This window comes from Mus musculus, chromosome X, assembly GCF_000001635.26.
Source record: "Mus musculus strain C57BL/6J chromosome X, GRCm38.p6 C57BL/6J".
NCBI lineage: Eukaryota > Metazoa > Chordata > Mammalia > Rodentia > Muridae > Mus > Mus musculus.
The window spans coordinates 159,324,569-159,347,343 of NC_000086.7; the positions used below are offsets into that span (position 1 = coordinate 159,324,569).

Consider the following 22,775-nt stretch of genomic DNA (forward strand, 5'->3'; position numbering starts at 1 on the left):
AAGGAAACCCATTATTTTATACAATGAATATATAATAATGAAAAATAAAACATGGTACTAGAGAGATGGTTCAGCCATAAGGAGTGCTCACTGCTCTTCCAGAGGACTGGAGTTTGGTTCCCAGCACCCATGTCTGGCAGCTGACAACCTCTTGTAAGTCCAGCTCCAGGACACATAAGCATATAGTCTCGGTCTCTCTCTCTCTCTCTCTTTCTCTCTCTCTCTCTCTCTCTCTCTCTCAAACACACACATACCACAAATACGTAAATAAATAATAATTTTTTAAACAATTTAAATAAAATGTGAATAACCAAAATTCATCTCCAGTGCAAGGCTACCACAGGCTATATACTAAGACCTTGACTTAAAAAGAACAAAACACAAAGCTTTTCATTGTGGAAGAATGGAAAGGGTACATACAATGGCTATGTTGGTGTGTGTTTTAGGCAAAGTACTGGTATTTAAATGTATGAACTTTGTGTACTCTAAGAGCTAGAATTTTAGAATTCAACTTTAATGGGAACTAATCACAAATGATATAGTTAACCATAATTAAGAAAAAAAGACTTAGATCAGGCTAGAACAGAATTATCAGCCAGCCATTATGATAAGGTTCATTCACCTGTTAGATACAATAAGGATAACAAGACAATGAAATCACAGATTGATAATTAATTTGATACATTAGCTGAATGTTTCAGTTAAAAGGTAGAGCTGCATAGCCAACAAGAGGAATTGATTCCTGTTTCTGACTCATTAATTTCAGTTGGGTGGAAGATAGGATAGAGAAAGCAGTGGGTGGTGGTGTTGTTGTTATTGTTGTTGTTGTTACTACATGTTTATTTCATGTGTGTGATGGGGGCTGGCCCAGGGGTCAAGTCAGAGGACAACTTGCTGGAGTTGGTTCTCTCCATCCAGTGTATGGTTCCCAGGGATCAAAGCAAGGTTATGGGGCTTAGCAGGAAGCACCTGTACCCACTAAGCCATCTTTCACTGGCTCTTACTTGTTTGTCCCCCAGAAGTCTTATTGCTGTTTTTTTTTAATATCTCTGGTTCCCTTAAATTGAGAATAAAACTAATTTAAGTTTTACCTTGTCTCCTCCACCTCATCTTTCTTTTTTGTCTTAATCACTAACATAAATAGTAAAAGGTTTTGCTGTTGTTTTGATTCGGTTTGTTTTTTGAGCCAAGAGTATGGTTTAACATAGGCTCATCTCAAACTCCCCACGGAGCTGACGATAGCTTCGAACACCTAATGCTTCTGCCTCCACCTCTGCGGTTACAAATGCTGTGATCACAGACACATGCCACTCTAGCTGACTTTCAGGAGGGTTTCTGATCATTGACAAGTTCTCATCCCTCCCCTGTATTCGGAAACCTTTGATGTACTTCTTGCTCTAATGCCAGCTTAGAGGCTTTGCTCAGGAACCTTCTCCTTAATCATAGTCACACTACTGCTTTTTGATATAATAATGATAGTACCCATTACTTAAACACCTCTCACACACTAGGCTTTGCTTATAAACTTTATCCAAGTGATCACAAATTGAACACTACAGTCAAATTACCCAATTTTATACCTGCAAGATAACTGATGTTCCAGAGAGGTTAAATAACTAACTTATTCATGATTATACAAATTTGAATCCATATCTTTCTAATTTAAAAAAGGAAAAAACCTTTGGTCTTTCACCTGTACGACCTTTCCAATCTACCTTTCCTCCTTTTTTTCTCCCTCCCTCAAAATAGACCTCTTGAGATACCCCCACCCACCCACACCCACACACACACATATATGTGTGTGTGTGTGTGTATCTCCTTTACCCCCCTATCTACCACGTTTCATCAATCCTTTACAAAGTCTGCTACATTTTATAGAAACTTAATGAACATTTATTGAGGTGATAGGGTTAGTAAAAGTATTGAAACCTATTTCAGGTTTTTGTTTTAATATTTCATGAAATGCCTTATTTTAAAGAACTCTTGTGCTTTTTACCATTTTCCACAACTCCCACTAAAATGTTTCTAAACCCAATACCTGATATGTCTTATATATTTTTAACTTAAAGCATAGAGTTTTTAAAGACATAGTTGCTTTTGATTATGTAATATAGTAAAAGTTATTTTTAAAGATTTTAAAAATTCAACAGCAACAAAAATTCATGTTTTATGCACATAAGAAATTTGAATTTAAAATGGGACCTAAAAATAATTTGTTTTAATATTATCTTTAAAAATACTTATATTGTATCATGTGTGCCATCTTTTATAGTTCGAGACCGTGTTCGGACAAAAATGGAACGTGATATCTTGGTAGAAGTCAATCACCCTTTCATTGTCAAATTGCATTACGGTAGGTTCTGGAGCACCTCTTACCACTTCCCCTTGATTCTTTCACCCTCTGACTATATTCAGATATGCTAAAATATATATAGATAACACTGCAGCAGCATTTTATATTATGTTTGTGTTGGCCCAAAGTGAAGACAAGAAAGAGGTCCAATATCAGCATCCTAAAACTTCTACCACCTACCTTTCTTTTTCTCTGAAAGTCGAGTGCTACTTCTCAGGGTGTAAAAGCACAAAATCCACATACTATGTGGTTGACTGTAACCAACCCCATGATGTGGCATATTGTTCTATTGTAGATCCTGGTTAAAGAAATCTTTCTGAATAAATAAAACAATTAATTTAAAAAGAGGAAAAAAAAGAAATCTTTCTGGCGTGAGTTTTTCTTACTGAAAATGTCTTTAAAATGGTAGAATTCTTAAGGGACTCTTGCCTGTAGAAAACTTTGGTCCGAAGCTGGGCGTGGTGGCGCACGCCTTTGATCCCAGCACTCGGGAGGCAGAGGCAGGTGGATTTCTGAGTTCAAGGCCAGCCTGGTCTACACGGTGAGTTCCAGGACAGCCAGGGCTACACAGAGAAGCCCTGTCTTGAAAAACAAACAAAAAAAAAAAAAGCAAAAAACAAAAACCAGAAAAAAAAACTTCGGTCCATATTAAGAAACTGTCTTTGACATTTTCTCATTTACTAAGAGAATTAATGTTTTCTTCTGTGTAGAACTAAGCATGGAGAAATAAGCTTAGATTTCTGGTATCACTTACTTGCTAAAAAATATTTATGTGTGAATGAATTGACTTAATATAAGCCACAAAAGTAAACTACAATGGTTTAAACAAAAATCTTGTTTCTTCATTCAGCTTTTCAAACGGAAGGGAAGTTGTATCTTATTTTGGATTTTCTCAGGGGCGGAGACTTGTTTACACGCTTATCCAAAGAGGTATAGAATTAATGTCGATTGTTTAATTGATTTCTACTCATTCTATTTCAATTAAAATTTTGTTATTTCAGTATTGTATGTATCATAATTTCTCTTGTAGTACAAAATTCTGTCATTCAAGAAACTTGAGTCAGAAAGAATTATTTCCCTATCTCTTGAATTTATACTGAAAGCAGTGCTTTACATGACAAACTTACCTCAACTGCTGCTTTCTTGGTCTTTGGGATTGATAATGGAGCAACAACTGTCCTTCATCATTGGTACTATCAATTCAGCATTTGTTCTCAAGTTCATTTTTCATTTCTAAAAATGTTAATATGCTAAAAAAAACATTTCTGCTAGTTAACATTTAGCATATGACTATACTGATTAAATCATTTTGCAGATTTCTTTCATGAGTAAATTGTAACTAAATATGTACCTGATTGACATATTTGCAAATTGTTTGATTAGTTAGAGTCTTACATAAAAATCATAGCCATAAAAAGAAAATAAAGTTAGAATATTATTTTGTTTTAGGTGATGTTCACAGAGGAAGATGTCAAATTCTACTTGGCTGAACTTGCACTTGCTTTAGACCATCTTCATAGCCTGGGAATAATCTATAGAGACTTAAAACCAGAAAAGTAAGGAGCCATGCTATTAAGTTGAATTCAATGTGATACAAGTTTAAAGGTGGTTGTGAAATGTAGTAACTGCGTAGAACTCCATAGCACTTCATTATAGTGCTGTGCTTCGCATGTCTGCTAACACTGTATGACCTTAAACTTTAAACTATTTGCTAAACAGCACTATTAACCTATTTTCATTTCCTTTGTTTGTTTGTTTGTTTTGAGACAGGGTCCATCTATATACCCCTGGCTGTTCTGGAACTAACTATGTAGACCAGGCTGGCCTCAAACTCAGAACTCTGCCTATCTCTGCCTCCTGGGTGCTGGGATTAAAGGAGTGTACTATCACTGCCCAGCTTTCCTGATTTTCATTTACATTCCTTTTAATGAGGTCAAAGTCTATTGGGTGGCACTTTGTATTTATGAGTTTTCTATTCATGGTTTCTACTTTTTTTTTTGAATGTCATTTTTCCCATTGACTTAAAAGAGAATTTTACAAGTTAGAAAGGCTTTTAAATTACCTTCAATTCTTTATTTTGTGTGGGTGTGCACATACACAACAACAATCAGTTTTCCTGGGAATTGAAATCAGGTTGGTGGCAAGTACCTTTACCCACTGAGTTATATTGCCAGCCCCAAACTAAGAATTCTAGCCGTTTATCCAGGAACAGTCAAACATTCACATAGCCACATCTCTGGGGAATACTGAGACAGGAATTACTTGGGAATTACTGGAGCACAGATCTGATGCCATCCTAAAAATGTATTGAGATCCTTATCACAAAAAGGAAAAAAAGAACTCTAATCATTTCATATATATTACCAATCTTTTCATTATGAATGTATCTACATTGTTTTAATCTAGACACATTTTTTTCCTCATTGGGCCAACTAATCTTTTGTAGTTTCTCTTAAGAATTATTAGTAGAAGAATTTTTCCCAATATAAGGATGATATTTTTCTTCGAATTGTACTGTTTCTTTTTTTTTACTTAGCTCTGTGAAGAATGGTATAGAGCTAACCCTTTCTCAGAAACCCAGTTTATTGAAAATCTCTTCTTAGCCAGGCCTGGGGATGCATGCCTTTATTCCCAGCACTTAGGTGACAGAACTAGCTGGATCTCTGGGGACATCCTGGTCTACATAGGAAGCTCTAGAACAACCAGAACTACATAGAGAGACCTCTTCCTCAAATAAAAACAAAAGAAAAAGAAAGAAATTCTGTTCTTAAGTTTTCAATTTTTAAATGTAACTTTAGCAAACTTTCCACAGCTCTTATAGTGATATTCATCAAGAAGCTGATATTTCATAGAATATGCATACAGGCGTTGTTTTGTTTTTCTTTTTCTAGTATATAAAGAATAATTTTAAACAACTTTTTTGAAGTGAGAGCCACATTTAATTCAACCATTATAACTTATAAGTTAGCCAAGCACACTAGTACTTACCCATAGACCTAGTAGTCCTCAGAAGATAAGGTAAGAAGATCACTTGAGTCCAGGTGTTCATGGCCTGCCTGTATGACATAACCAAGACCCATCTCAAAAAGTATAAGCATCTTTGGCTGGAGAGTTGGCTCAGCAGTTAAAAGTACTTATAAGGACCTTATAGAGCTCTAATAGAGGACCTGGATTTGATTCCCAGCGCCTACATGGAGGCTCACAACCATCTGTAACTCCAGTCCCAGGCGAGCATGTGCACCAAGCATGTACATGGTGCACATACATAGATGCAAGCAAAATACTCATATACATAAAATAATAAAATAAATAAATCTGTAATCCCAGCACTTGGAAGGTTAAAGCAGGAGGAAGACCTTGAGTGCATGTAAGATACTGATATTGTCTCAAAAAAAAGAAATTTTAGATTGAATATGTATTTGATATCTAGTATGTATGGACAAGAAGATTTAGGTAGAAAAGCATTAAAGCACCTTGAAAAAGTATAGGTTGTTTAGTTGTTTTCTTAATTATTACTCATGGCCGAAAGCAGCCAGTGAGTATGGTCAACTGACGGTTGGGTGATTTGCAGCTCAGCTTCTGTACATTTCTGTATAGTGTGCTTTAAAGACACTTTCTGACTTTGTTTTCTTGCAGCATACTTCTTGATGAAGAAGGTCACATCAAGTTAACTGGTAAAAATCATCATTTTATTAAAATATTCTCTCCTGTATTTCCTTTCAGGTTGATTATGATAAAAGTTTTGGGTAGCAACTATTAAATTTTTAAGTTAATATTTCTAAATATAAATAAGTATTCGAATTCAGAGTTTAAATTTTATGTGAAATACTTTGGATATTTATTAATTTAAAATTGATTTTGGCAGATTTTGGCTTAAGTAAGGAATCTATTGATCATGAGAAGAAGGCTTATTCTTTTTGTGGCACTGTGGAATACATGGCTCCAGAAGTAGTTAACCGCAGAGGTCACACTCAGAGTGCGGACTGGTGGTCCTTTGGTGTGTTGATGGTAAGATTTGAATTTCGGATTTTTAGACGGGGTGGGGGAGTTATTTTGTTTGTTAGAGGCATATTATGAGGGTTTATTATAAATACTAAGTAACCAAATCAAATGATTGCCTGAAGTGTAGGACTAGGGAACCTATTGGTTGCTTCAATCTCATCCTAATTTGAAAAGTCCAAAATAGATTTCCTTTGATTTTTTTTTTTTTTTGGCATATGTGTCCAACTTGCAGTCCATGGGCTGCAGGTACCCCAGAATATGTATGACTACAGCCCAATACAAAATTATAAACTTATCTAAAACATTAGGAGAATAGGGTTTGGGGGTGTTACCTATTGACCTGATTTTGTGGTTCTCAAAGCATGACCTTTATAAATGACAACATTGTGTTACAGTGTCATTAGGTTAGACAAACCTGAAGACATTAATGATGTTTATTCTTTGTAAAAGCCTCTTAGAGAAGTCTGTTAACAATAACCCTTCTAAAAGCTTAATAGGAAATTGGTAGTCTGTTAGACTAGTCGCATATTTACATCTTCCAAATGCCATTTAAAAGATGGCTGATTTCTGCAAAATTGTATAGTTATTTGTTTTTTTAAAAGATTTATTTATTATTATATCTAAGTACACTGTAGCTGTCTTCAGACACACCAGAAGAGGATGTCAGATCTCATTACGAATGGTTGTGAGCCACCGTGTGGTTGCTGGGATTTGAACTCACGACCTTCAGAAGAGCAGTCAGTGCTCTTAACCGCTGAGCCATCTTTCCAGCCCCCATTATTTATGTTTTTAAATTATCAAAAAGCTCCGTAAAAACTTAATGTTTATTTTAAAAATAAATAATGTTTATTTTTAAAAATATATTTAGGGCTAGAGAGATGGCTCAGTGGTTAAGAGCACTGACTACTCTTCCATAGGTACTGAGTTCAAATCCCAGCAACCACATGGTAGCTTACTGCCATCTGTAATGAGATCTGATGCCCTCTTCTGGTGTGTCTGAAGACAGCTACAGTGTACTAATATGTAACAAATGAATAAATCTTTAAAAAATAAAAACTATTTAATGTATTGTGATACAGTTTGCATAGTCAGTAACACTATAATAGGATGATTTTATGCAGTTTTAAATAAAAGAAAGGAGAAAATGTCTTTCTATATATAGCAATTTTAACCTCTGGTCTTGAAATGTTATACTTCTTGGCTAATACCTGTTTTACCTTTCTGTAGTTTGAAATGCTCACTGGTACACTACCTTTCCAAGGAAAAGATCGTAAAGAAACAATGACTATGATTCTTAAGTAAGTACTTCCAAATGAGTATGCTTTGGTGAGATTTTAAAATCAATGCTTCAGGAGGCTGGAGAGTTGGCTCATCAGTTAAGAGTACTGACTGCTCTTCCAGAGGTCCTGAGTTCAAATCCCAGCAACCACATGGTGGCTCACAACCATCTGTAATGGGATCTGATGCCTTCTTCTGGTGTGTCTGAAGACAGTGATGTACTCACATTAAATAAATCAATCAATCAATCAATCAATCTTTTAAAAAAATAAATGCTTTAAACTAAAGATAACTCCATATATACATGCCGTTGTCTGTTTACCCTACTCCTAGGCATGTACTTAATGTTTATGCGACAGTGTAATCAAGAAATCAATGTAATGATGGTCAGAACAATGTAACTGGTAATAGTGGACACTGTACTAGTAATAATACTAGTAGATTATGATAATATTCATGCAGTTGAGCATTACATTCATCTGTGTTGTATTCCTCTATCCACTATTATACCAATATAAAACAATTGGTTTTTGTTTGTATTTTGAGACAAGGTCTCAGTGTGCAGCCCAATCTAATCGTGGACTCATGATTGTTGAATATTCTCCTCAGTACTGCCATCTACATACATACCACTATGCCTGACTAAAATAAGTCTTGACTCAGGAGTCATAAAAGCAGGTTCAGGCCTTTATATGAACATAGTATGCCATATAGCAAAGAAAATGGGCATGCCACAGTTGCACGCAAGAAATAAGGCTTAGAGCCAAAAGAATCAATTCTATGGTACTATTTATAAAGCTTACAGAGTAGCAAAAGTAAAGCATATCTTAAGGTCTATAATGAGATGGTAAAAGTAGAGACGAAATAAGAAAAAAAAGGTGGTTCTATTAGATGATAGTTTCTGCCAATGCTATCATTCTTGGCCCAACAGCTATTTATTGAACTGTGTACTTTGGGTGAGCACTTGTTTGCTTTGACAGGTTTTTGGCATGGTATTCTGCACAATAAAAAGGTTAAAAAGTACATATTACATACTACATAAATGAATGTTCACTGAACTCACACTATCAAAATTTCATTGCCTAGCCTGTAGTTTCAACTAGCACTCTCTAGTGTTTAATAACAAAAAAAAAAAAAAACAACAACAAACAACTTTGACCTGGCTTTCCTTTTCATTACTACTTCATCTTCTTACATCCTTTCAACAAAGCCTCTTTTAGTGTAGTCAGGGGATTTTTGTTACCATTCTTCAGCTGCTTTTACTCCACAGCCTATTTGTTCATACCTAGCACTTAACTAAAACTGTTCTTCATTTGATTGTGATTGCCTTCTAGTGGCTAAATCATGACAGGTTGTCAGAAGTTAATCCTTTTGTTCACTCATATTGTTCAACAAGTAATAGAGTACTTGCTACAATAGTGGGAATGTAGAATGAACAATATTGAAAAGATCTTCAGTGTCTTCCAGACCTTCTGTTCTTGTGGAAGAAGTATAAAATTGATGCTTAAATAAAGATGTCAGCTGCCGTGGGATATTATCTTAGGGTGGACTTACTTTGTTAGTGACCAGTATGAAGGAAAAATAAGGAGGTATTTTACAAGAGAGAATTAAGGCAAGTTTCCCCAAGGAGTGTTTCTCCTTCTACTACTGCTGTTTTTCCTCAACTTATTAGCTGGTCTTACATGAAACAATGAACTTTTCTTGCATGCAAATAAGCAGCATGATTCAACCAGTTGTGGTTGGTTGGTTGGTTGGTTGATTCTTAATGCTGGAATTGAACCTAGGGCCCTGTGCATGCTAACATATGCCCTACCTCTGAACTCTCCTCCCAATGTATATTAATTTTAATGTTCAAAATGCTCTTTTTCTAACCACCCCTTAAATTATCTTCTCACCAGGGTTCCATTTCTGATGTGTTTTTCTCCCTCCCTTCCTTCTCTGTATTCAGTTCCTTGACTTCAGCCTTTCCTCCATCTACTCTCAAACTAGTTTTTACCTTCAAAGTATTCTTATGCGTGACTTCATGTCTTCTGTGCTGCTTGTGCTTGTGCTTGTGCTTGTTCTTGTTCGGTTTTCGTTTGTTTTTGAGACAGTGTTTCTCTGTGTAGCCCTGGCTGTCCTGGAACTCACTCTGTAGACCAGGTTGGCCTCGAACTCAGAAATTCACCTGCCTCTGCCTCCCAAGTGCTGGGATTAAAGGTGTGCACCACCACTGCTGAGCGATTATGTCTTTAAACTAAGTCCCTGTTTGCTGTTCCTTTCCTATCCTTATATGTCCAATAAACATTTCCTTGTATCCTATTTTCCAAGCCAGAAACATGTTTTCTTCCTTCTTTCATATCCAGATATTCTGGTTTTATCTTAGAATTATTTCATTGTTCTAGGCCTTCCTTTGCAATGCATTGCTCACAGAATTTAAGCCATGGGAAATATCTCACTCTGTTGATCCTCACTCTTAAGTATAGTGCCTCTTTCCATCCCAGATTGTTCTCTGCTACCCTTGAGTTATCATCTTGAAATAAGTCTGGGGGTGCTAGACTACTTTTTCAAGACTTCTGCCATACCTTAGTACTAAATACAACAGTGCTTTTCTGGTTTTTCTCAAAAGAGCCCTGATCCTATAACAATAGTAACTCTCAAAGGGGGTGCTAGAGATAGATATTTAGAAAATGATTTATTTATTCTAGATTTCTTAGCCTTTTTAATTTTTTTATATCCCAATCCCTGCCCTCCCCCAATTCTCCCCCTCACAGAGTCCCTCCCCCATCACCCCTCCCCTTCTATGAGGGTATGGCCCCCCTTGGTATCTGCCCACCCTGGCACATCAAGTTTCTGCAGGGTTAGGTGCATCCTCTCCCATTTAGGCAAGACAAGGCAGCCCAAGTAGAAGAACGTACCCCACATACAGGCAACAGCTTTAGGGACAGTCCCTGCTCTAGTTGTTGGGGGACCCACATGGAGACTGAGCTGCACATCTGCTACATATGTGTCAGGGAGCTTCAGCCCAGCCTGTATATGCTCTTTGGTAGGTGATTCAGTCTCTGGACCTCCTAGAGGTCCAGGTTAGTTGACTCTGTTGGTCTTCCTGTGGAGTTCCCATCCCCTTCAGGGCCTTCAATCCTTCCCCCAACTCTTCCATAAGGGTACTCGACTGCTGTCCATTGTTTAGCTGTAGGTGTCTGCATCTGTTTTCAGTCAGCTGCTGGATGGAGCCTCTCAGAGGATGTTATGCTAGCCTCCTGTCTGCAAGCATAACAGTGTATTAATAATTTCAGTGATTGGTGCTTGCCCATGGGATGGATCTCAAGTTGTGCTGTTACTAGTTAGCCATTCCCTCAGTCTCTGCTCTTTTTCTTCAGGTTCCATATCCCTACTATTGGGCATCTTGGCTAAGGTCACTTGTACTAACTTCTGGAAGCCTCCCCTATCCCAGATCTCTGAGAATTCCGAGAGATTTTTCACCCACCTCACCGCCACACTCTGAAAAGCTGCAAATTTCCATTCATTCTCCTGGCCCTCTGACCATCTCTCTCGTCTCTCCCCACTCCTGATCCTGATCCCCCAATCCCTTCCTCATCCATTGTCCTACCCAGTTCCCTCCCTTATTCTGCCTCCTATGACTATTTTATTCTGATCTATAATAAATCACAATCCATAAGCTCACTGGGTTATAGATTGTCCTTTAATGTTGTCGTCAGATATCTAGGGGGGTATCATTTAGTAACATTTTGGGCAATACTAGCCTAGTGAGTAACTTTAAACTAAATTCAACTTTTAAATTAATTTGAAGGGGGACTAGAGAGATGACTTAGCTGACTGATAGCACTTGTAATTTGCAGAGGACCCATATCTGATTCCTGACATCCACGTGACAGCATGTAACCACGTGTAACTTTAGTTGTAGGGGATCTAATGCCCTATTCTGCCTCCTTGGGAACTACCTGCACATGGTTCACAGACATACATTCAGGCAAAAGTTACACACATAACATTGTTTTAAAAAACTTTAAAAATTACTTGCAAGTCCTTCACTATGTAACCATGTTCATGCCTTTGCTTATGAAGAAATGCTAACAGGCAGAAGATTAATCACCATAACTAAGTCTCAGATGACCTTATTCTCATAGTATTGATTTTATATAAAATGTTTACTCAAAAACCTGTACATGAATGTTTGTAGCAGCTTTATTCATAGTCATCCAAACTGAACACAATTCAAGTATCCTTCAGAAGGTAAATAGATAAACTAGTATATCCATATAGGAGATTATTCATGCATATGAGAGCATTGCATAAAATTAAAACTATGTAAACATATAATTGCAAATAAAAGTGGAGCCATTTGGATGAAATGAGTAGATTATCTCGGAGTCAATACCCCAGTTATGATACTGCAGTATATAGTTCTATAAGATAGTGCCATTGTAGTTTAATGTTTAAAGATGAAAAATGCCTCCAAAAGTTAAATGTTGTTACATGGATTTTATATTTAGAGCCAAACTCGGGATGCCACAGTTTCTGAGTCCTGAAGCCCAGAGTCTTTTACGAATGCTTTTCAAACGGAATCCTGCAAACAGATTAGGTAAAGACATTGAATTAATTAGTTTCCTTGATGAGTTTGTATTGGTTTTTTCAATAGAAGATGGATATTTTTAAGTGGGGCTATTATATATCCAGACAATTAATCTAAAGCAAAGACTGTGAACAATATATACACATTTGTCCTCAAAAATCAAACAATTACCAATCAATTTCTGATAGGTGCTGGACCAGATGGAGTTGAAGAAATTAAAAGACATTCATTTTTCTCAACAATAGACTGGAATGTAAGTATAGTCTGAAGACACACCTGAGGGGATTGAGGGAGCATTTCCAAGGCTCTGGGTTTTCAGTATGACTTTAAATAAAAAGAAAGGTTTGAACTCCTTTTTGATTTTTGTGAAGTTAACCCAACCCATGTGTAAGTCTTTCTTGTTTCCACCAGAAACTATATAGAAGAGAGATTCACCCACCTTTTAAGCCTGCAACTGGCAGACCTGAAGATACATTTTATTTTGATCCTGAGTTTACTGCAAAAACTCCCAAAGGTAAAGCGAAAACATGAAAACTGAAATCTAAGGCCATGGCTATGTCTTTCTGCTTTAGTGGCTCTCTGTTTCTAGTTCAAAGACGCTTTCCCTTGAACCTCCTCAGCTTGCTGGGTACCAAGCTCACATCCCCACCCTCAGTAAAAATGAGCAGTCGTAGCAGTGATCCATTATCACCTAGGGCTGATTGAATTTAATTAAAATCTACTTTCTTAATCATAGGAGGCACATTTCAAATATTCAGTAACTATATGTGGTTACTTACCATAATTGGACAGCACAGATCAAGAAAATTTTCCTTGTTCTAACAAGGTAAATGGCATGATACTAATTTCAAATACCGTTAATCCAATAATTCATTGATTTATTATGCTATTCAAACATTAACTATTTTCTAGGCTGTGAGACTAAATTAGTAGGCTGATGATTATAGTAAGTAATCAGTATAGATGTACACACTGCTCACTGAGTTATCTTGCATAGCAAGAGCTGCATAGGCATGTGTTTATACGTGTACACATACTAGGTAACTGAGAACTCCAGAATAAGTAAGACCATTCAAAATATTAACAGTTTTCCCCTTAAATACCATCCGAAGAGTCTTCTTAGTAATTCCTCATTCTTTTTAGATTCACCGGGCATTCCACCTAGTGCTAACGCACATCAGCTTTTTCGGGGGTTTAGTTTTGTTGCTATTACCTCAGATGATGAAAGCCAAGCTATGCAGACAGTTGGTGTGCATTCAATTGTTCAGGTAAGTGACACATCAGTAACTTAGAATTTGAAATGTTAATATGTATTTTATATGAATATGAATAGTAAGATTAGATTTTTATGTGGTGACTTTTAAGTGAACCCCTTAACATATATTTTTAGATAATTTATATCAGAGAAATTTCATATATCATTGCAAAGGTTGCATGAACCAAAATCATATTTGTGATTTAAAAGCGAAATGCTAAGAGAAGTGAGATAAGCATCACTATTTTGGTACCCCATCTTCTATGCCTCAAACTGTTTCTTAGGCCTAGTATATTTCATCACTTGCCTCTGTCAGGTCAGCGATGATAGGTTGAGGTCTGCAAGTTTCATTATACCTGCTCAGGAGACTTTATTAGAAATAAGAAGACATATGAGGCTCTGTGAATTATTCTCACAATTACTCAACACTGCTATTGTTGCAAAAACACAGCCATGGTGCCATACATGATGTACCTGGGTAATCCTATTACCCAGGCTGCAGCAGTAGGCATCAATTTCAGTGTTAGTGGGAGCTGCAGAGTAAGATCAAGGCCAGTCAAGGCTGCTTATCAAGACCAAGTTAATAAAACTCACCAAAAAATACAGCCATAGATAATTCATATACAAACGGATATTGTTGGGTGCCAATAAAACTTTATTTATAAAAACAAGTAGTAAATAGACTCAAGGCATGAATGGAGTAGAAGCTGGCTTGCTTGGACTGTTTTCTCATAGAATCCAGGAACACCTACTCAAAAGTGGCATTGCCCACAATGGCCTGGGCTCTATCACGTCAAACATTAATCAAGAAAATGTCAGCCAGGCAGTGGTGATGCATGCCTTTAATCCCAGCACTTGGGAGGCAGAGGCAGGCAGATTTCTAGTCTACAGAGTGAGTTCCAGGACAGCCAGGGCTATACAGAGAAACCCTGTCTTAAAACTCCACCCCCCAAAAAAGAAAATGTCCCACAAACATACCATAGACCAATCTGATGGAGGCATTTTTTTTCAGTTGAGGTTTTTGTCAAGTTGACAAAAAATAAAATTATTCTTTACTCCATCATATGATCTGATTATCACATTTGAAGAAAAAGTAGGTAAAGGACAGAGAAGTAGGTTTCTAAGAACATGTGTCTGGGAGTGTTTGCAACAGAAAACTAAACTGATAAATACTGCTAAAGGTGAGTATGAACTATGAAATTTTGTTCTTTTTGTCACAGCATTGTGGGAAGATAATTGTAATTCACCCTTGTGTGATCATTGCCTATTGCGTACATTTATTGAAGTATACTATACATCAAAAATGTGCAGTTACTGTGTCAAAAAATAGAAATCCATTTAAAATTTTTAATTCATATTTTATATCATAGATTTAAATAGCCCTTTTTGTTTTCATTTTTATTAGATATTTTCTTTATTTACATTTCAAATGTTATCCCCATTCCTAGTTTCCCCTCTGAAAATCCCCTACCCCCTACCCCATACCCCTGCTCACCAACCCACCCACTCCCACTTCCTGGCCCTGGCCTTCCCCTCCACTGGGGCATAGAGCCTTCACAGGACCAAAGGCCTCTCCTCCCATTGATGACCGACTAGGACATCCTTTGCTACATATGCAGCTAGAGCCATGAGTCCTACCATGTGTTTCCTTTGGTTGGAGGTTTAGTCCCAGGGAGCTCTGGAGATACTGGTTGGTTCATCTTGCTGTTCTTCCTATAGGGCTGCAAACCCCTTCAGCTCCTTAGGTGAATTACAATTATCTTCCCACACTTTCTCTAGCTCCTCCATTGGGTAACCTGTGCTCAGTCCAATGGTTGGCTGTGAGCATCCACTTCTGTATTAGTCAGGCACTGGCAGAGCCTCACAGGAGACAGCTTTATCAGGCTCCTGTCAGCGAGCTCTTGTTGGCATCCACAATAGTGTCTGGGTTTGGTGGTTGTTTATGGGATGGATCCCCAGGTCGGGCAGTCTCTGGATGGTCCTTCCTTCAGTTTCTGCTCTGAACTTTGTCTCTGTGACTCCTTCCATGGGTATTTTGTTCCCCCTTCTAAGAAGGAACAAAGTATCCACACTTTGGTCTTACTTCTTCTTGAGTTTCATGTGTTTTACAAATTGTATCTTGGATATTCTGAGCTTCTGGGTTAATATCCACTTACCAGTGAGTGCATATCATGTGTGTTCTTTTGTGATTGGGTTACCTCACTCAGGATGATATCCTCCAGATCCATCCATTTGTCTAAGAATTTCATAAATTCATTGTTTTTAATAGCTGAGTAGTACTCCATTGTATAAATGTACCACATTTTCTGTATCCATTCCTCTGTTGAGGAACAGCTGGGTTCATTCCAGCTTCTGGCTATTATAAATAAGGCTGCTATGAACACAGTGAAGCATGTGTCCTTTTTACAAGTTGGGTATATGCCCAGGAGAGGTATTGTGGGATCCTCCAGTAGTACTATGTCCAATTTTCTGAGGAACTGCCAGACTGATTTCCAGAGTGGTTGTACAAGCTTGCAATCCCACCAACAATGGAAAAGTGTTCCTCTTTCTCCACATCCTCGCCAGCATCTGCTGCCATCTGAATTTTTTATCTTAGCCATTCTGACTGGTGTGAGGTGGAATCTCAGTGTTGTTTTGATTTGCATTTCCCTGATGACTAAGGATGTTGAACATTTTTTTTAGGTGCTTCTCAGCCATTCGGTATTCCTCAGTTGAGAAGTCTTTGTTTAGCTCTCTACCCCATTTTTAAATAGGGTTATTTGGTTTTCTGGAGTCTGACTTCTTGAGTACTTTGCATATATTGGATATTGGCCCTTTAAATTAGCCTTTTGAAAAAGTAAGGGTTGGTTTGTTTGTTTGGAAAAATTAAATTGCTTTTAGGGTATTGCTGATGCTTGAATTTGTTAAATTTGCTTGATAGATAAATTGATTTTTTCTAATTGTTTTTGTTTTATGGTGTGTGTGTGTGTGTGTGTGTGTGTGTGTGTGTGTGTGTGTGTGTGTGTGTTGGAATACTGGTGTAGTGTGCTGCTTAGGAATTGAACCCAAGTCCTCAATCAATGTTAGACAATCTGTCTATCTCTAAATCACACCCTCAGCCCTACTCTGAAATGATTTTTAATTAGTCATTCAGTTTTCAAGAAGAGCAGTCTAAAACACCATGTTTTAATACATCTTACATTGCACTAGTCTGTGTCTTTTCCTTTCTAAAGCCATGAATGTGACAACTTTCAACTCTAACTTAATTCCCTAACACAGAGACTATAAACATAAATATTCTACAAAATTCAAGTTATACTCTATACAAAACTCATCAGTCTGAAAGGTCTCATATCAGCATCGTCAAGAGCAGCACAAGTTCCTCTGCCACTTTAGGTAACAAGGATTTGCTTTTACCATTTACCAACATGGTCCCTAACTCATGAAATAGCTTCTTTAGCCAAACATATTTAAGCTATGGCTTGAAGGTGAAGAAAGGCATGCTACTGAAAGATGAAGATGACAGAAACAAGCCAGATTTCTAATTCTGAATCCTCCCAAATCTTTTCCTATGTACTAGAGGTGTCAAACTTCTATTCATTTTAGAGGTACTTCTAAAAGCCTGGAGGTGGTTGGGAAGTGAGTCTCAGGGCAAGAGATATTTAAAACAACTTCCTGTTCTTCTGGAGGATTTGAGTTTGATTCCCTTCACCCACACATGGCTCACGACCATCTATCTATAACTGTAGCTCCAAGGGATCTAATACCCTCTGGCCTCTATGGGCACTCCCACACATGTGACATACAGACACATACACATACATATATATGTATGTATGTGTATACATATATTCATAAGTTCAAGCCAAACAAAATCCTAGCCATGTAGTAAAGGAAGTGGACATAAAGTCCCACCCCTAGCCAAGAACCTATTTGCCACTCATACTGCCTGGGAGGGAGAGTTAGGTTTTCAGTGGAGTAACACTGAGTATTTCAGCCATACTCTAGGACAGAAGTAGTTGGCTATGGAGGGGGGGGAATGTACCTGTGATTTTTTTTTTTGGTGTCTTGTTTTCTTTTTGCCTTTGGTTTGTTTTTTAAGAGAGAGAAAGAATGTGAAGTTGGGCAGGTGGAGGGATTCTGCTAGCATTTCTCAGGGAAGAAAGAACATAATCAAAATATTTTTATGAAATTCTCAAAAATACGGAGTGAGAAGGTCTGGTCAGGTGGGAGTGGGAGGTGGGGACATCCTCTTGGAGATGGGGGCAGCGGGAGGTATGGGATGTGGAACAATCAGACTGGGAGGGGGATAAAAACTGGACTGTAAAAAAGATTAAAGAAGAAAAAAGAAAAACAAATTGAAGGCATTTCTCTTATTAATATAACCATTTAAAGGGTCTGTTTCTTGGTTATTATGTATATGAAGAATATATACTATGAATAATATTTTACTCATTATTAATATTTGTATTAGTAGATAACATTATCATTATGTGCTCAGTAAAATATTTCCCTATGATAAAATGCATCAGAAACTGTACAGAAGTCTTTATCAACTTATGATTTTTGCTTTTAGCAATTACACAGAAACAGTATTCAGTTTACTGATGGATATGAAGTAAAAGAGGATATTGGCGTTGGCTCATACTCCGTTTGTAAGAGATGTATACATAAAGCTACAAACATGGAGTTTGCCGTGAAGGTAAATATATTCAGATTTGAAATGCAACTCTAGCAGTCTTAGTCATACATGTCTATGAGTTACTTCTAACCCAGATGCACGTAAGTAGCACATGAGTACAATCAGGAGGCTGAGGCAGGGGAATGATGAGTTAGAAGTTAACCTAGCCTGTATCGCAAGACTCTCCCTAAAACAAAATACATTCTTCTCTTTGGCAAAAGTGCTTTTTGTTATAAAATAAGTTGAAGGTAAATTTAAATGTCTGTGTTAATGATCTTCAAAGATCTTAATGTGGAGTCACGGATTCCCATGAAATACACAGTAAAATAGCTATATAGCCAGTTAAGCCAGGGAAGTGCCAGTTTCTGCCTCCTGATTTTTAATAGGACACCCTATACTAGTCCCTACTTTATGATCGGTATCAGGAGTTCCTCAACTGTGTGTCAATTTTGTATTATTTCTGCTGAAAATGTCCATACCTTCCTTTATCTCTAAAATGAATCTTTGAACCACTAAAAGAATAAGAACCATGATCATTTCTTAGCATTACTCATTTTAATTTTATAAAATATTTTAAGACAAAACTGTCCAAACCAAAAACTGGGCATGTAGTTTTGTGATAAAGTTTGAGTTTCAAACCTCTAGCTGTGAATAAACAAGCATTATATTAAAATTATCTGCCTTTTCACTGTTTTGATAGTAATCTCTCCTTTCCCAGTTCAGATAATTGAAGTAATGCCTAAAGCGTCCAACTAACCTTGTAACTTTCATAGTAGTTTATAAGTGTGAGTAGTTGATGTTTAGTTAACAAGAGAGTAGCAAATTATCATCACTGTGTCAAACTGGATACAATTGCTTTAATGAGACACCAATGTCACTGAGGCTCTCTGTCAGATAAAAAATGAACCATAGAAATGTATTCAACTTGCTGTTTTGCCATACATTGTTGTATTGAAATCTGGAGTGACTGGAAATTTGATATTTGTAATACGCAAGGAGAAAGGGGGAATGGTATCTACTTGTAGGCAATTGAAGACTGTATCTTGCCTCCATAAACACATTAGCATACCCCGAGGGCCCACTTGAGAAAGGCTGCTGCCAGCATGAGGGCAGCCTCATGAGCTAGGGGGTAATTTTGAGGCTTATCTGGACTACAAAATGAGAGTCTGTCTTAAAAACATTTAAAAACCGAAGCTGATAAAAGGAAATTGAACATAAAGACCACAGAATTTGTTTCAGACTACTCTGTGAGTGAATCAAAAGCCAGGATTGAGCAAATGTGGTAGCACATGCCTGGCATCGCAGGCGGGAGGATGGAGGCAGGGGAAATCAAGGGGAGTTCAGCCTCAGCTAAAGAGGGACTTTGAGGCCAGTCTGTGCACATGAGGCCCTGTCTCCAAGCACAACGCCCAACTGTCTTTAGAAAATGTGTTACTTAGGGCTGGAAAGAGAGCTGAAGAGTTAAGAGCACACGCTGCTCTTGCTGAAGACCTGGGTTTGTTTCCCAGAACTCACATGGTAGCTCATAGCAGTCTGTAACTCCAATTCCAGGGGATCCAACACCGACTTCTGACTTCTGAGGGCTTCTGCACACACGTGGTATACACACATAATTATTTTATTACAGAAAGAGAGCACTTCTTCCAGCAGACCCCGATTTTTTTCCCCTAGAACCCACGTGGGAGCTTACAACCATCTATAACTCCAATCCTAAACCCTTCAGTACCTTTTTCTGGCCTCAGTGGACAGAAGACATGCATGTGGTATGGGAGTATACTCATCTAGGCAAAGCACCTATACACATGCAATTAAATTTACAAGTATATGTATATGTATGTATGTATGTATAGTTCTTGAAAATATTAAAACATTCAAAAATGTTAAGTAACTAATATAAAAGTTTAAAAGCAGGCCGGGCGTGGTGGCACACACCTTTAATCCCAGCACTTGGGAGGCGGATTTCTAAGTTCAAGGCCAGCCTGGTCTACAAAGTGAGTTCCAGGACAGCCAGGGCTACAAAGAGAAACCCTGTCTCGAAAAAAAAACAAAGTTTAAAAGCTATATTAGGATTTTTAAAAGCTTTATTATAATCAAATATAGTCAAGTAATTATGTGTGCTTTTATATAGAGCTTTCTACTTAGCTTCAAAAATAAGCTTGTTTACTTAATTAATTTTATAAGTAGCTTACAGCCCATGTGATAGCCCATTAGAAAACTTAATTTAAAAAAGTCAAACAGATGCTAATGCTGGTGTTTCAGACAGTTGTTATCCCAAAGTCATCTGTATTTAAAGAGGATTAGAAACTAAGCGCATTCTCAAATGTTTGAGAAATTCAAAGATGAAAAAATTGATATGATAACTTTGTTCTTGATAGCTTTTTCTGAGACTTTTAAGTTTTTAGTAAGTCACAATTATGCTACAAACTTACCTTGGAGTGGCCTGGTGTCACATGGTTAGCCTTATATATAGCCTTGCCAGCTGCATAGAGACTAGCTTCCTAATTAAATAAACTGGCTAAATAGTTGACTACAACTGACTGATAATTTATTTGTATATATAATATTTACATGTGATGATAACTAAGGTGTATAACTATAAACATTTAAGGTTCATGTTCATAAAATTTTATGGTAAATATCTTCCTTTTAGATTATTGATAAAAGCAAGAGAGACCCAACAGAAGAGATTGAAATTCTTCTTCGCTATGGACAGCATCCAAACATCATTACCCTAAAGGATGTAAGTAGATTTTTTTAACAAACACACACTTGGGATATTTTTCAATAATCAGTATTCTGAAGTAGACAAAGACTACTTCATCCTCCATACTTCAATCCTCTTCTTCCACTCCATTCCCTCTGACCTCCTGTCTCTGTCTGCTGGTTCCCTTCTGCCTACTATAAGTTCCCTCTTTTTTTTTTCCTTTTTTTAATTGGCTATTTTCTTTATTTACATTTCAAATGTTATTCCCCTTTCCCGCCTCTTATGACCTTATGTTCCCTTCTCAAACTTCCTTTAAGATATCTTTATCACCTCTCATGGTTACCTTTGTAGTTTCATGGTTTCATGACCTATACCCCTCATTTGTACACACACACACACACAGGAAAATAAATTCTTGGATATTCTCATGAGAAATATATGGGGGGGAGGGAGAGAGAGAGAGAACCAAATATATATATGGTAGATTTGAGAGCAACATTGATGGCCTAATTCATTAAAAAAAAATGTAGGTGGCTAGGGAGACAGCTCAGTGGTTAAGAGCACTTTCAAGGGACCTGAGAGTCCATTTCCTAGCACCCACTTCAATCACCTGTGACTCTAGCTCCAGGGGATCTGATGATTCTGGCCTCCACAGTCACTAACTCTCACATTTACATGCACGTGTGAGAGAGAAAAATAAATCTTAAAAATTAATAAAAATAGCTGGGCAATGGTGGCACACACCTTTAATCCCAGCACTTGGCAGATTTCTGAGTTCAAGTCCAGCCTGGTCTACAAAGTGAATTCAGGCTACACAGAGAAAACTTGTCTCAAAAAAAATTAATAAAAGTAAAACCTTAAAATAATGTAATTAGTTTTCTGGCTTTGCTTTAAAAACTATTTTAACATAATTGCTTATAGTATGTGAATTTGAAATATAAAGTCTTAATGTTGATATTCAAAATTGATTCGTTTCTCTAAAGACTCCCAAACTATCTTCCCACCTGCCTTCCTCTGTAGCATTTCTGCATACTTCATTACACATGTTCTGGCCAGGCCTTATTTGGGAGGTAGATTTTGAAAGCATGCATACCTTATTTTCTCCAAGTGCTCTTTGAGTGTGTGGATCCTTAAGAGGGAATATTGTTTCCCTTCTTTGCCTGGTGGACTACCACAACTAAGATTTCACTACAAGTGCTCCCTCCCAGGAAACCTTTCCTGATCATTACCACCCCAGGGCTGTCCTGATACCTCTGACTCCCATAGCTTTTATTATAACTGAGTAATGACAAAAATATCCACTTCCCAGGTAAGTAGTCAGCTCTTTCTTGCTGCTGGTGCTCACATAGGCACAAAGTCTATCTAGCAATGGTCAAAACATCATTTTCTCAGACTAATTTGCCTTAGATAAAGAATGGTGACTTAGTCACATTAAACTGTTTACTATAAATGAATCTTTAACACAATATCCAGAAATCCTACATTGTTTTTCACAAGTAAAGTTTTCTTGAATGTTCAATTTTTACACTTCTTTTAATATATTTACTTACCTTTAGTGTGTTTAAGTGATTTAGGGACATACAAAGATTCAATTTTTTTTGTTTTGATGTTAAATCTTATAGGTGTATGATGATGGAAAATATGTGTATGTAGTAACAGAACTTATGAAAGGAGGTGAATTGCTGGATAAGATTCTTAGACAGAAGTTTTTCTCAGAGCGAGAGGCCAGCGCTGTCCTGTTTACTATAACCAAAACTGTTGAGTATCTTCATGCACAAGGGGTAAGTGTTTTGAACATGAATTATGCACACATATTTATATGCGTATTCTTATTAATACTAAAACTAAAATTAGAAGTATAGAAGTAATGGAAAAACTGTAATGAGCTTCATTATCCTACTGTTCTTCCTTTCTACAAATCTTTTTCATTAAGTCTGAAGTACTTGGAGA

The 22,775-nt window shown here is 37.1% G+C and overlaps 1 protein-coding gene across 11 annotated transcripts in view; it reads left to right on the top strand.

Moving 5' to 3' along the window:
* The window catches only part of Rps6ka3 (ribosomal protein S6 kinase polypeptide 3), a 112,580-nt gene that overhangs the window by 68,904 nt on the left and 20,901 nt on the right, over nucleotides 1-22,775 (top strand). For all 11 annotated transcript variants that reach the window (XM_017318355.2, XM_030251196.1, XM_030251198.1 and 8 more), the window contains 13 exons: nucleotides 2,273-2,353; nucleotides 3,204-3,283; nucleotides 3,803-3,909; nucleotides 5,990-6,027; nucleotides 6,219-6,361; nucleotides 7,583-7,653; nucleotides 12,127-12,215; nucleotides 12,395-12,459; nucleotides 12,618-12,720; nucleotides 13,350-13,474; nucleotides 18,017-18,142; nucleotides 20,772-20,861; nucleotides 22,448-22,606. In XM_017318355.2, the coding sequence (XP_017173844.1) occupies nucleotides 2,273-2,353; nucleotides 3,204-3,283; nucleotides 3,803-3,909; nucleotides 5,990-6,027; nucleotides 6,219-6,361; nucleotides 7,583-7,653; nucleotides 12,127-12,215; nucleotides 12,395-12,459; nucleotides 12,618-12,720; nucleotides 13,350-13,474; nucleotides 18,017-18,142; nucleotides 20,772-20,861; nucleotides 22,448-22,606 (1,277 nt within the window). The remainder of the gene's footprint in view (nucleotides 1-2,272; nucleotides 2,354-3,203; nucleotides 3,284-3,802; nucleotides 3,910-5,989; nucleotides 6,028-6,218; nucleotides 6,362-7,582; nucleotides 7,654-12,126; nucleotides 12,216-12,394; nucleotides 12,460-12,617; nucleotides 12,721-13,349; nucleotides 13,475-18,016; nucleotides 18,143-20,771; nucleotides 20,862-22,447; nucleotides 22,607-22,775) is intronic.